The sequence below is a fragment of the Malurus melanocephalus genome, unplaced genomic scaffold (assembly GCF_030028575.1).
Source record: "Malurus melanocephalus ecotype Western Australia unplaced genomic scaffold, MMel_1.1 scaffold_404, whole genome shotgun sequence".
In the NCBI taxonomy this organism is placed as follows: Eukaryota; Metazoa; Chordata; class Aves; order Passeriformes; family Maluridae; genus Malurus; species Malurus melanocephalus.
Window position 1 is genome coordinate 479,851 of NW_026623636.1, and position 13,174 is coordinate 493,024.

Sequence of the window (13,174 nt, forward strand, 5' to 3'; positions counted from 1 at the left end):
CCAAGTCCCTTAGCACAGTGGGCAGCTTCCCAGAGGCTTGAGAAGTGTTTCTAATTAGGCTCACCCTGTCCAATCCAATACCTTTATCATCACTATAAAGAAACTGTTGTAATGTCCCCTCTCCTGGTTATTTTAGTTGTCATGAGATTAGACCTGGCATTTCACAAATCTTCTGTGGATCTGATGTCCAGRGTTGTACTTGTGTCCTCGGTGACACCACCCACATCAATAGCAGCTCTAATCCTTACGGTGCTTTTAATGGAGTGCTCTGACTCTYGCCCCAGGGCATATTCAAGGCTYTTACATTTGTGCAGAAACATTGGCWAAGATCTGTTAGGCTTTCTGATTCCTTAATATGTTTTCAAGCAAGTTCCATTCTGAATGGATGGATAGATATTTATTATTCTTCAATTACCTTTAATGTACAAATACCTTCTTCTCTTGTAATACTTAYATTTTCTAGTGCAGCTTTGCTATGCATATGCTGTTGAAAGATTTCTGTGTGTTTAATAAGAGACTGCTGGTGTTTGAGTATTCATACAAAATGCTGAGTTTGTGATGCTATACCTCARAATTTCAGATTTTCAAACACTATTCCTTTCCTGATGAATTATTATCTTGGGAAAGGTTCCTTTAAAAGAACATTGCTCCCAAAATCTGGCTGTAAACTGAAAAATTCCCTTACGAGTTGGGATTTCATGTGCTTGAATATATTGTCAGGGTGGTGAGGGAACAGAACACCACTGACCATGGAAAAAATGTGGAAGATAGAAGAGATACTAGGGAACATGAAGTGAAAATACCTGTGTGATGTTTTGGGATGACCRTGGGCACTGAAGTATTTACTCTTCCTAATGCTTTATGCTGCATCCAGGGTTCTCCCCAAAATGTTAAATCACATAAACAAAGACAAAAATTGTTGCATTTTTTCCTTTAGCAGTTTTGCTGGCGGTGTATATAAATCATAGCTGTGAAATGTTGTTTGAGGGTTAATTTTAGAACAGATATTAGCTGAGAAAATGCTCTTCCATTTATGTTGCTGACTATATGCAGAGCCTTGTGTCTCCACATCCATGTTTCCAAAGAGTTTCTGGTTCAAGGTATATGGTGTAGAGAGAATTAAGATGGGATTTGTTTTCAGTGTGGAACCAGAGGTGATTGATGTGGATAATTAGTTCAGGCACAACAAAACTGATTGTAATGTTACCAATTGGAAGCTATTACTAGAAGCAGTAGTTATAGTTTTGTATAAGTGATTGTAATCTCCTAACAGATAATTGACTTCAGTTAGAGCATATGAATCTGTAGAGAACGCCTTGTGGTCCTAAACAATGAATAATCTTCACTCTGAAACAAGCATTCAGGATGTAGTGTTTATTTAGTTTTTTATTAGCATCTTGGGTGAAAGTWCAATGAATTTGCCAGCATTAAAAAAAGAATTTATTTAGGCTTTAAAAAGAATTTCTTAGGGTGGAATAGAAAAAAATTCTTTTTCAGTAATTATTTTGTGGATATTTTGTAGAGGGGGGGAAAAAAATCCCAGCAGTGATGAGCCACTAATATGTTACTGAGAGGAGAATATACCTCATGCTCTCTAATATTGTCCTTCTAAGCATTATAGTTTGATTGTGTTGTGTAAAATCRGAAGACTGAGCAGAGTAGGGAGATACATCTATTGGAGTCTGTTGAAATCAAACACAAATAGAAGTTTTCTGCAGATRTATTTGTCATTTACTCGTGATCATGTGCATTCATGTCCACATTGTGGGTTATGTTCAGTATCTGCTTAAAGGGACGAGGAAGACAAGGCTGCTCTTAAAGTCTGCCTGTTTTGTGTGTCATCTGTGAAGTGTTCCTGCAGTCTGTAAGGTTTTGTTTTCAYGCAGCCCATCCACAAGCTGCCTTTTATATCCCTTTTTCAAAGGCCATTACTGAGGACAATCTCAGACCTGTATGATTTTTATCCTCTTCATGCCTGAAAGTTCAAGTGCTCTCAAGATTATTGGAGCTGTTAAGGTTGAAGTGGCAGATACTCGGTGAATGTTTTGGCTGCACTTTCATAGATTTTCTGATCTGAGTTCTATAYGGGGAGGTACAGAAAGAACTTCTTATCCCCTCTTGCTTGCCTGTTTGTTCTCCCTAATAGCAGCTAAGCATCATTCTTCAAATTATGCAACTGAGGTATGTTTCAATACTGTTCTTCACCCTCACATCCCTCTCCCCCTCTTGTTTATTTTCTGTTTCTTTTAGCACATTGTAGGGTATGACACCTGGATCCAGGCWACACCTTTATCTCAAGTGTACAAATCTCAAAATGTAACTTAGAACAAAATTTGRTTGATTGACTTCTTTTGATTGACTATTTACGATTGATTGAATTTTTTGAAAAATGCAGACAAAATTGTGGACGAAGTAGGTTTCAGGGATATGTGGTACAACTATTAAATTTCAAAGTATGTCAAATTGTAGTTAATAAAATGCATATAAAACATTCCTTTAAGTGGAAATGTCAGGTATTTACAGCTGTTATCCACTGGCCTTTCATTACCAATGTCCATTTTTTCTGTAGAGGAATTTAGTCTCAGACTTGAGCTACCTGTTCAGTGTTGCTGTAAATTGCAGATGCAAACATTTGAAGTTGCAAGAAAATTAAAAGCATTTTACTGACTGTCAGAGTTGCATGTTCATAGAGATGTGACAGTGCCCTCTCTTGGCTTTTGCAAACAGTTTTTTTTTTTAAAGGAAATAATACTGAAATAACTTGTGAGGGTTACAATAAGGAGTTAATATTATCTGTTGACACTAGACTGGTTTAATAGACTTAAATGGAAGASAYAGAGARGAAAATGCAATAGTTTGGGATGTTCATGTCAACCCCTTTATTGCTGTACCCTTATTTTGGATGTAGTTTTCAAAATACATTTTTCTGCTTAATGTCTTTGTCCATGTCAGAAGTTTCTGTAAATGTTCTCATCATGTGATTCCAGCGGTGCAGGGTTTCTGTTAACGATTTGGGGTGAATCCAGATGGAGTCTGGCAGATAAGAGGGGGTTTTAAGCACTGCCTGAGAAGTTTCTTTCTGTCAGCCCTGACTGTTGCAGGGCCGTTTTGTTTGCAGAGCAGCCTGTCCATGCAATCCAGCACGATTCCCTGGAAGCTGCCCAGGATAAACTAATCAGAGAGCCCCCCCTGGTGTCGGAAAGTGTCCTCGGATATTAAATTTATATCAATCACAGGAAGTCTTGGCAATCAAGCTAGTCACTTTTTCCCTTCACATCTGGACATAAATTATTTTTTTGCTGCAAAGGTCACAGGAATCATGGGTAGGGCAGGGAATGAGGGCCATGGAAAACATGGGAAAGGAAGAATAAAACTGTATTTCCACCTTTTTAGAAATGGTTATTTTTAAGTGACCTGGAATGATGCCAAACTATACAACAGTGAGAGGTTTTTTTTTCTCCTTGAAGTTTACATTTGTTGCTGAATTAAATGTGGCTCTAAGATGCTTTGGTTTGGAACATTTCATTCCATTAGATCTCAGCTTGGCATTTATAAAAGAGCTTTCTCCTAGTTGCTGAGAACAATAACTTTTCTTCAGGAGGGGTTTAGAAATCGAGCATGTTTCTCTACTTAGAGAGGCTTAACTGCACCTTTTTTCTCTTGGCATTACTTAATTTCCCTTGTTTTCCTTCCGTTTCCCCCTTCCAGCCCAGCTGCCACTTTAGCCATGYGCTCTGAGCTCTTGCATAGCCAATGCTGCCATGTATTTTTGCATACTAAGTTTGCATCTCTTCAAGCATTTTCCATTCTTAAATTCTTTGGTCGAAGAAATTAAGGAAATACTTCATTTTATGCTTTCCCCCTCCCAAGTCTCCATCAAGTCTCTCAAACAAATGCTTAAGGAGGGGTTATAAAAACAGGAGAACCTTTCCATTCCGTTCCCTGCCTTTCCTTGCTTCGGACAAGGGAACCAGTGTGCTGGAAGCTGCARATCCCAAAGCCTGGAGCTTTGGGGTTGTGTTTTTTCCCCACATTTGGGAAATAAAGATGGTATTAGTTTACATTTGTATGTACTGTAAAGAAAATACCAGAAACAGAAGCTTGAGGGGCATTCAGCATAAATGAATTTGTAAAACCTTAATTGCTGTTGTTCCAAACTACTGCTGTGTTCTTACATGCTTGCTTTAATATAGATAGGTTCTGTGAGCTTGCTGATTATTTATTCAGTCATGTAGCTTATGCTCTCTTTAGACACAAAGTTGAATAAAATCATACATCAGGATCTGACAGCAGGAATTCTCATGCTGAGACTCCAAGATTAAGTCCAGAAATTTTATTCTGTTTTAACAATTACCTTCTGTGTCCTCTTTCAGACTTAAGGGGATCTCATTCTTGTTTCTGCTGTTTATACCTCCCAGTTCCAACATCTTTGCAATCCTTATGCCAAATAAAATTGAGCAGGAGTTGCTTGAATGCTGCTTTGTGCAAACTCCTACATGGACAGAGGGTTAGCTGTTGTGATTACTATTGAGCATCTTGCAAATTTTTTTTCTGCTTTTACGTCTTTCAGGTTCAGAAGAGGTTTTTAAAGCAGCAGATGCTTTTTCCACATTGCATTATGAATCATTAGATCTTTCCTATATTTTAATTAATTTGTTTTTGTGGGTTGGTTTGTGTTGAAAGTACTCATCTTACAGGGGTTTTTCTTAGCTTCTGAATCAGTYGTGTGATGTACTTTTAAGTAAACTTTCAGACTTGTGATAGGTGTAAATATGTTGTTTCAGTGCAGTCCAGGTATGTAGGGAAAGCAAAGACCACCAGGTCTCTTTTCGCTGCTGATTTCACTGGTTTTGTGAGTTCTGGTGCTCTGRAAGCAGAGAGCAGTTTTCAAACATTCTCATTATGTATGATTGAGGTTTTAGTGCTGCTCACTCACCTTAAAAGATAAGGGAAAATTATTGTGTTTTCAAATATATCTRGATGCTTTTAGGATCACAGAGAAGGTTATTGGGCTCATATGTTACCAGTTTGAAAGATTAATTGAAAMAGAAATCACATATTTACTATTTGAATATTAACAGCATGGAAAAAATATTTTCCAAGTAAGGTTTTTCTGTGACCTCTGGAAGAGACAGCCTGAGCTCCTTTCAATATTTGCRGTAATTGTAACTGAGTGCTCTGCAGCTTCTCTTTTGCTGTCTTCCCTTAATTAATTAAATTCAAAATATGAAACAGACTTTCTAGTGAATCTCATCTCCCTTACTTAAGTCTTCCATGTGATTTTTTTATATGTTAGTTTTTAACTAAACTTATTTGGTACTGATGTTCTTGAATTTCTCTTGTAGCATCATTCAAAAACAATTGCTTCTGAYTGAGTTATAAAGCCTCTTGCAAATAACTCTGAACCCTTACAAACCTGTAAGCAAGCCACACTTAGCTGCAGAAGCCATCAGCTTTAACTCTGGTGGTTTGGTATGGATTTTAATTTGACCCAAAGCCATTTTTACTGGACTGAATCCAGYTGTAATGTAATCCCTAGTTTCTCATCTGTATTCTTGAAGACTAATAGAATAGTAAAACCACCTTAAAGATAACTTAAATGTGGTGTATAGTGTCCTCAGGGTAACTTGTGCACTAAAGCTGTTTTCTTTCCCACTCTGTAGAGGTATCTCATTAAGTGAGATACACACTAGTGTCATTATTAAGTTTTCATGTGTTTCTCAGTTTTGATGCTAATCTTCATGTGTGTGAATTTTTTTCCTTTGCAGCACCAATGTGGTTATGAATTATTCAGAAATAGAGTCTAAGGTTCGAGAAGCAACCAATGATGATCCGTGGGGACCTTCAGGGCAACTCATGGGAGAGATTGCCAAGTAAGTGATAATTTGACTCAGTGATGAAGAAAAGAAAGGTACATTTTATATACGAATGTGAAATTTGATGCTAAATCAACTCTGCGATRTGCAGAGTGATAATGCTGAAAAGTTGCTGTAAATAAAGTCTAAGTTTTCTAATACATAATCATGGAATGTATTGAAAACTGTCAAACAAAAAAATGGAGCCCAGTTGTTTTTAAATTCTTGATTTGCATTTATGTATCTTCAGAACTTTTTCAATGTATCTGACTTTTTTTGAGTATTTATTTTCAAAGCGCTTCTTTGTAACTTTTCCAAAAACAGCAAAATATGCCGAATTCTTCCTTGAGCTTGTTTTATTTTGTTGTTAAAATCAGTTTGGAAGTTGCATGTTTGATTAGTTGCAGTGGTTATTAGGGTATTCATATTCAGCATCATTTTCATTACAAATTAGTGAAGATTCTTTTACTGCCTCAGATTTTCAGAATTACTCTTTGCTTTTGTAGTCCTGCAATGTAAATTACTGAAAGAGGAGTTAAAACAGGGACAGCTTTTTCCCTTTAATGTCATCTGCTGTGCCTGGGCTTAGATCACTCCTGCCATCTACTGCCAGCCCCGAGTCTGAACAAGCTGTTGTGGCAAACAGGGAAAACAGCATTTCTGTGTTGCTTTTGTCTCGTTCTTTAGGGCTACGTTTATGTACGAGCAGTTTCCAGAGCTCATGAACATGCTGTGGACMCGGATGCTGAAAGACAATAAAAAGAACTGGAGGAGAGTTTACAAGGTGTGTAAGGTTCAAGGCTTGGTGCTCTTGCAATGTCCTGATGGAGTTCTTGTTTAGATAATCCTACAGCACTTTCTCCACTAGCAACCTAGAATTTCTCCCCTAACCATGTTTTATAATTCAGTTGGTGAAGTCAAAGGTGTCTTTCAAATGCTGTATATGAAAAAAGCCCACAGAATTTCTGGTTTTAGAAGCATGTTTAAGATGCTACTTGATGAACACAACAGAGCAATTACATTTTTCTGATATTCAGGTATTAGAGGAGTACTCACAGTTTGAATCTACCYAAAGGAGTTGTTGCAAAGCTCCGTGAGAAGGAGATAAGTTACTGTGCCATCAGGAAAACATTTTTAAAGGAATTCAGGAATACCTGAAATAAAATGCAAACTAATCTTCATTTTCTACCAATCTGTAATTCTTTAAAAATTGTAGTTTAACTTTGAGTGGACCAAATATCCTTGCAGATCTTACATGACACTTTTTTATGTCCTAATTGTGTTTTGGAAAAGAACAGAGTCATTTGCATTTTTTTTGTCTTTGGTATGGAAACTTTTTGCTTCAGATTGTGTCGTGCTGCACTTAAAGTGGTGTTCAATGTTCACTGAATTATGCAAATATAACCTCCTTTTTTAGGATTGATGTATTAGGCTGGGTTGTATTTTGTTTTTCTTGATGCCAGTATTGTAGCAAGACACAATTAATTCTACAGCATGGTTTGTGCTTGATGTTCACAGGTGCTTGATGTTTTGTAGTCATAGTAATTGTTTCCCCTGAAGTACAATAGAAATTAATATTTAATGCTATCACACATAGCTACTTAATGTTATAAAGACTTCTTGGAATTGCTTATCAGGTTTGGATTGGTTGAAATAAAATGATAGTTTTAGCTGATAAAGGCACTACTTCAGAGAAAGTGTATTATTTTTCTTCTAGATACAAACCCTCAACATAACGGAAATTAAAGTATTATTTAAACTTCATTTGTTTTGTCACTTGTGTAAGATTGTTCTGCAATGCAGTTTTGTATATCCATTGAATYCTGCAGAAAGCTTCTTAAATTTATGTAGGAGGTACCTTTCAGTAAAAGCCCTTGGAAAACTGAACAAAAGAGGCAAAAGAAAATGCTTCATTTCACAGGTTAACTTTTTCTCTTAAATTGCTACTGCTTTATCTTAAGCAGTAGCTGATCAAGGTGTAACTACTTGTGATTTAGTAGTAACAAGCTAAAGTTYTAAAAATACAGTTTTGATAGTCTAAAGAGCAAAAGATTCTTTTGAAGAAAAGGTGATTTTTTTTCCATGGGAACCATATAATAAGTGTCTATTTTAAAAGGGAAAGTCTTATTTACTAATTTGGGGAGGGGGGTAGGTTTGGATTTTTTAAAAAAAAAAATAGATAGAGCTTTTGTTCATGCAATCATAAGGTGCTTTGTATTTTTATAGTCTTTGCTGCTCCTAGCTTACCTCATAAGGAATGGATCAGAGCGTGTTGTTACAAGTGCCAGAGAACACATTTATGATTTGCGATCCCTGGAAAATTACCACTTTGTAGGTGAGCAATAGAAAAATCTTATAAGCAAATTAAAACAGTAGTTGGAGTTGTCAGTCACCTGAACCAGCTTAGAAGCTTCCCCAGTCTAATTAAAATGTGACTGTTGCCAGTTGTGTGAAGAGTGCAGAATCCAAGACGTGGGGCCCTAGAGTATTAATTAGTGAAGACAAGAACTTGCAGAAAAGACTGGCTAATAACAACAGAACCAACACAACATGAGTGTTGGGGTTTATATTAAAATATGCACTAGAGACTGGTCCCCTGTGGTGTCCGTAAAGGAATAGCTTTAATCATATGGGAAGAAAAGGTTAGAGCTCCAAAACACACACATCTGTTTGAAGCTGGGGTTTTTTCCTCCCACCAAATAATATTTACAGTGCAAAGGCAGCAAGGCCAGTGTGTGTTTTGAATGTGAAAAAGGCTGCAAAGGAGTRCATTTAGCTTATAGTACTTCCCAACTGAAAGCAGTTTCTCAAAAAATCAGTTTTGCCATGAAGCTGAGCTCTTGCAAGGAAACTTGCAAAAACTGTGCTAAAAAGACTGAGGAAAAAGGATGGTGTTCTGAKGGGTTAGAATTGTTCAAGTGGAGAATATGAGTTCTGTCTCAGTCTTTGTTAATCTCTCCTGTGTTTCTAAGTACACCATTTAGTGCAAACTCATTTATCTAAAATTTGTGTTAAAATAATTGGTCCCATTTAAACAGATCAGTGGACCTGGCTAATCATGACATCTTTGCTGTGTTTATGACTCAGATTTTTTTATCAGTTTGCTGTCYAGTACTGCCTCTTACTTACTATTTTCCTTTTTCCTCCCATCTTCCATCCATCATCCCTATCCTGCATTACCTGCACAGATGAGAATGGCAAAGACCAGGGGATAAACATCCGCCAGAAGGTAAAAGAAATGGTTGAGTTTGCTCAAGAYGATGATCGGCTTCGGGAAGAGAGGAAGAAAGCAAAGAAGAACAAAGACAAATACATTGGGGTGTCCTCGGACAGTGTTGGAGGGTTCAGATACAGTGAGTACTGGGCTTCCTTGGGCAATAATTGACAGTCCACTTTTTGCTTTTCCAAGTAATACTRTTTGGACCCTTGAAAGGTATCTGTGGATTTTCTGCATGGATTCTGGGGTCTGTCAGATCTGACTTTAAATACAGGCACTAAATTCTTTGCTCTTTTCTTGCTCCCCAGTCCCTGCCATAAGTGTGTAGYAGGGATCTGAGCTTGCATTGGCTTTTCCATCTGATGTATCCCAGCATGCCATCCGTGATCCAGCTGCCAGTCTGTGTTTTCTTTGGCCTGAGTAAATCCTTGGCTACTTTTAGTAAGGGATGAGTWCCAAAGTCCCAGTGGCACAAGGCTCTGGTTGGCTAGAACTGGTGATTTCTTTGAGAGTGGGTTTTGCTGTAAGAGCTCAGTAGTAGCYGTGCATGGCCTAAACTTCACCTATTTGTCTCTGGTGCTGTCTGTTTTTTCTACTCTTCTCTGTGAGCCTTAAACTTAGATTTGTTCCCTCCTGTTTTGAACAGGTTGCTTCTCCATTCTCCCTTTTCCTCACATGCAGMGTAATTGAAAATTTCCAAGACAGGGTGTTTCTTGTTTTATTCCATTCCTTTAGACTTTTGCTACCTGCTTGGAATTCTGGTGATTCTCTTTTTAGGAAATACTTGTGAGTCACTGTATTTGTACTTTGAGTACATGTCCCTCTGTTCTTTTACTGAGCTTATCATTTGACTTCTCTGTGCAGAGTCGTGATCTATCCTTCTATGCTGGGTAAAATTCTTTCTCCATACACTCTTTAGTTATCATTCAAGACTTTTAATTTAAAGGACTAGTTTCTTTGTCTTGTATTTAATTTTTATGGTAAAGGGTTTTTAATTATTCCTTCATTTGTTGAATTTACAAAAAAAAAAAATCTTTCTAACAGCACAAAACAAACCCTTTCCCAGGTGAGGTTTCTAATCAAAAAGATTGTAGTTATTTAAATACAAAATGCTTGTATTCATTTTTTTGCTTAAGTTTATTTTGTCTTGAAAATAGTGAGCTCTTAGTTGATGTCTGTTTTAATTTTAAAGTTTCTATTGCACAAGGAAACCCCTCTCAAGGAATCTGCATTAAAATGCTTGAGAGTCTGACATAAACTGAAATAAGGCCGTTTTATTCTCCTGCAAAATTTAACAGCAGTACATTTCTGAGCAGTGTCTCCTTTTCTAATGATAAAGATCTCACTGAGTATCTCAYGGATTTGTAACACATTCTCTACTGAATAGGTTTTATGAATCTAAACAAATATAATTGTAACCTTCCACCTATGTCTTTACTAAGAAAATACACCCTATATTATATCAAGTTATTAGACAGGTAGAACTCAAATTTTGCACCTTCTAGTGCTGGAATCCATCATTTTCTTTTTATTAAAATGACTTAATGGAATACACCTTGAACATTACCTGAGCTGCAATATTATTTGTATGAAACTTGATGTAATGATTATTTCACTGTTCTTCCATTCTCCTACTCACTTTACTCAGCTTAAGTAAAAAAAAAAAATCACTAATGTTTCACATTTTTAAGAGATGTACAAAAAATGGCTTGTTTCATGTTTGTTGATAGCCCAGAATATAAAATRTTTGCCTAAAAATGTTATCTAGAAACTGAGCTGGTTTGATTTGCTTTATACACCTATATTTTGAACAGATCTGATACAAGATCACAATACAAGTTAAAGTATGCTGTGCTTCAAGTCTTTGTTAAAATGTTTTTTCTCATTTGAATTAAGCTCAAGTTRTCTGTGTGTGTATAAATAAGCCAGACTTAAGTATTTTAGAATTCCTTCATGGGATTGTGCAATAAATGTGCTTATTTTGAGTAAAACTGGCAGCTCTTTGTAAGCTGAAATACCGGTATGGAGGTCTGGAATTCTTTATTAGAAAAAAAAAATTAATTTCTTGATAATAGTGTTCAGTAAAGATGTTCAGGGTATTTAGTGGCCCCTGAAAAGGTGGGTTGCTTTATTGCCTCTTCTTTTTTCATTTCTTTTAAAAAGCTTTTTTAATTTCCAAGTATGGAGAAGAAAAGTTTATAATGCACTGCAGATTCTTTCAATATTTTGGTACTGTGTTTTTATATATTAATATCAGTGTATAAAAAACTCAGTGATTTACCAGTGAGCACCCAGCTTGCCAGGAATGGAATATCCTGCACTGACTGTTCCAGACTGTGCCYTTCCTGATCAGCTGCTGATTGCAGCCAGGGCTGGTTTTGCCTCTTGTGCTCCTCCAGCAGAGTCCAGCAGCATCCTGATGTGCTGTGCATTGCAATTCTGTCATTGTCATAAACAAAAGTCTTTGAATCTTCATTCCTGCCACTTAATGATTGGCATTCCATGCTGTGCCTTGCTCTGATAGTGTTGATTCAGCACTGTGGGAGCTTTTAGTTTGCTTTGTAAACTTACACAGCTCACGTGTGTAGGGCAGAGGGGCTTGAGAGGGATTCCAGAAAGAGCACGGGTATTTTTTTTTTTGTTATCTTTAATAGTTCTTATATTTGTCTTACCAGGTGAAAGATACGATCCCGAGCCCAAGTCCAAATGGGATGAAGAATGGGATAAAAAGTCAGCATTYCCATTCAGTGATAAGTTAGGGGAGCTCAGTGACAAGATTGGCAGCACGATCGATGACACCATCAGCAAGTTCCGAAGGAAAGATAGAGAAGACTCTCCAGAAAGATGCAGGTACTGGAGTTATTTTAACCTGAATTTATCTGTGAGATTGCTCTTTAAAAGCTGTTTGACATTGCTGAATGTGAGTTACAATACTCTGTCATTCATTTTTGTCTGTAGGGAAGCATGTTTGGGTTCAGTACCTGCTTTCTGGRCTTTTCTGCAGCTCTCCCTGGCCTTGGGGAGCAGTGTGGCTYTGGCAGTATTAACTGCTCTTGGCTGCCTTCCATTACTGCCCCAGCTGCTGGCAAAGCAGGGAATTTGGCTGAAATTTCCTAAGCTTTTCCTTGTCTCAGCACTTCAGTGGTCATGTGCCAGTGTACTGAAGGCTGCCACTGAATGTTGCACACATTCTKAATGCTGGAGTGCCAAGGAAGAAGATTAAAATTGCTTAGAGCTGTTTTGACACCGTGCTGCTTCCCTGAGCTGATCTCAGGAAGAACAGCCTGCAGGTGATTTCTGTTTAAAAAAAAGTCCATTTCAGTTGAGGCTTTTCAAGAAAATTCTTGTATTTTACATCTGGTCATTTAATTTTTTCAGTAAGGAAGAAAACCYTCCCTGCTTTGGCTACAGAAAGAACTTTACATCTGTCACACTTCAACAGGTGCATTGAATTTAATTATCTGGAGATCAACTTCGTACTTAACAGAATCTGAAATTGCTGTCGAGAATGTGCTCAAGTATATTGAAATGATTCCCTTTTGGGAAACAACTTAAAATTCAAATTTGCACTGAGATTTGATTAATRTTTTTTACAAGAATATCTTTAGATAGTCACACATATATATGAATATAAAAATACACATACACACATCTATATGTTGTAAAACTAAAGTAATTTTGCACAGAAACAAAATATATTAATAATGGTAGCCTTTCTGGTGAAAAGCCCATGTGGTCTTCTTGCTGGGCCATTAATAAATCATAAAACTRGTATTCTTTGCACACATCAGGGTTCCCTCTTAGAACTTAATATCAATGGACTACAAAGAGAAGGGATCAAAAGAAAAGTAAATAATTTCACATGTAACAATGGTGTATTTGTGTGCTTTTCTGTACTTACCTTTCAAAAACAACTTGTCCCATGATGTCTGCAGAGCTCACCAGCCACGTTTCACATAGAGGATGCACAGTAAACATCTTACTTCAATCTTACTTTCTTCGTTTTATTTTCTGAATGGCTCCTGTCTCTTACTTGTGCTGGATAAAGTCTTATATTTTTCAGTGGTGTAGATAGTTCTTTGTGAAGTCTAATCTTTATCAA

General features: G+C 37.0%; 1 protein-coding gene across 1 annotated transcript in view; it reads left to right on the forward strand.

Annotated features, from left to right (window-relative positions):
* Positions 1–13,174, forward strand: part of CLINT1 (clathrin interactor 1) — a 45,542-nt gene that overhangs the window by 18,375 nt on the left and 13,993 nt on the right. The window contains exons 2-6 of the mRNA XM_057379405.1: positions 5,769–5,873; positions 6,543–6,639; positions 8,082–8,190; positions 9,044–9,208; positions 11,748–11,922. Of these exons, the coding sequence (XP_057235388.1) occupies positions 5,769–5,873; positions 6,543–6,639; positions 8,082–8,190; positions 9,044–9,208; positions 11,748–11,922 (651 nt within the window). The remainder of the gene's footprint in view (positions 1–5,768; positions 5,874–6,542; positions 6,640–8,081; positions 8,191–9,043; positions 9,209–11,747; positions 11,923–13,174) is intronic.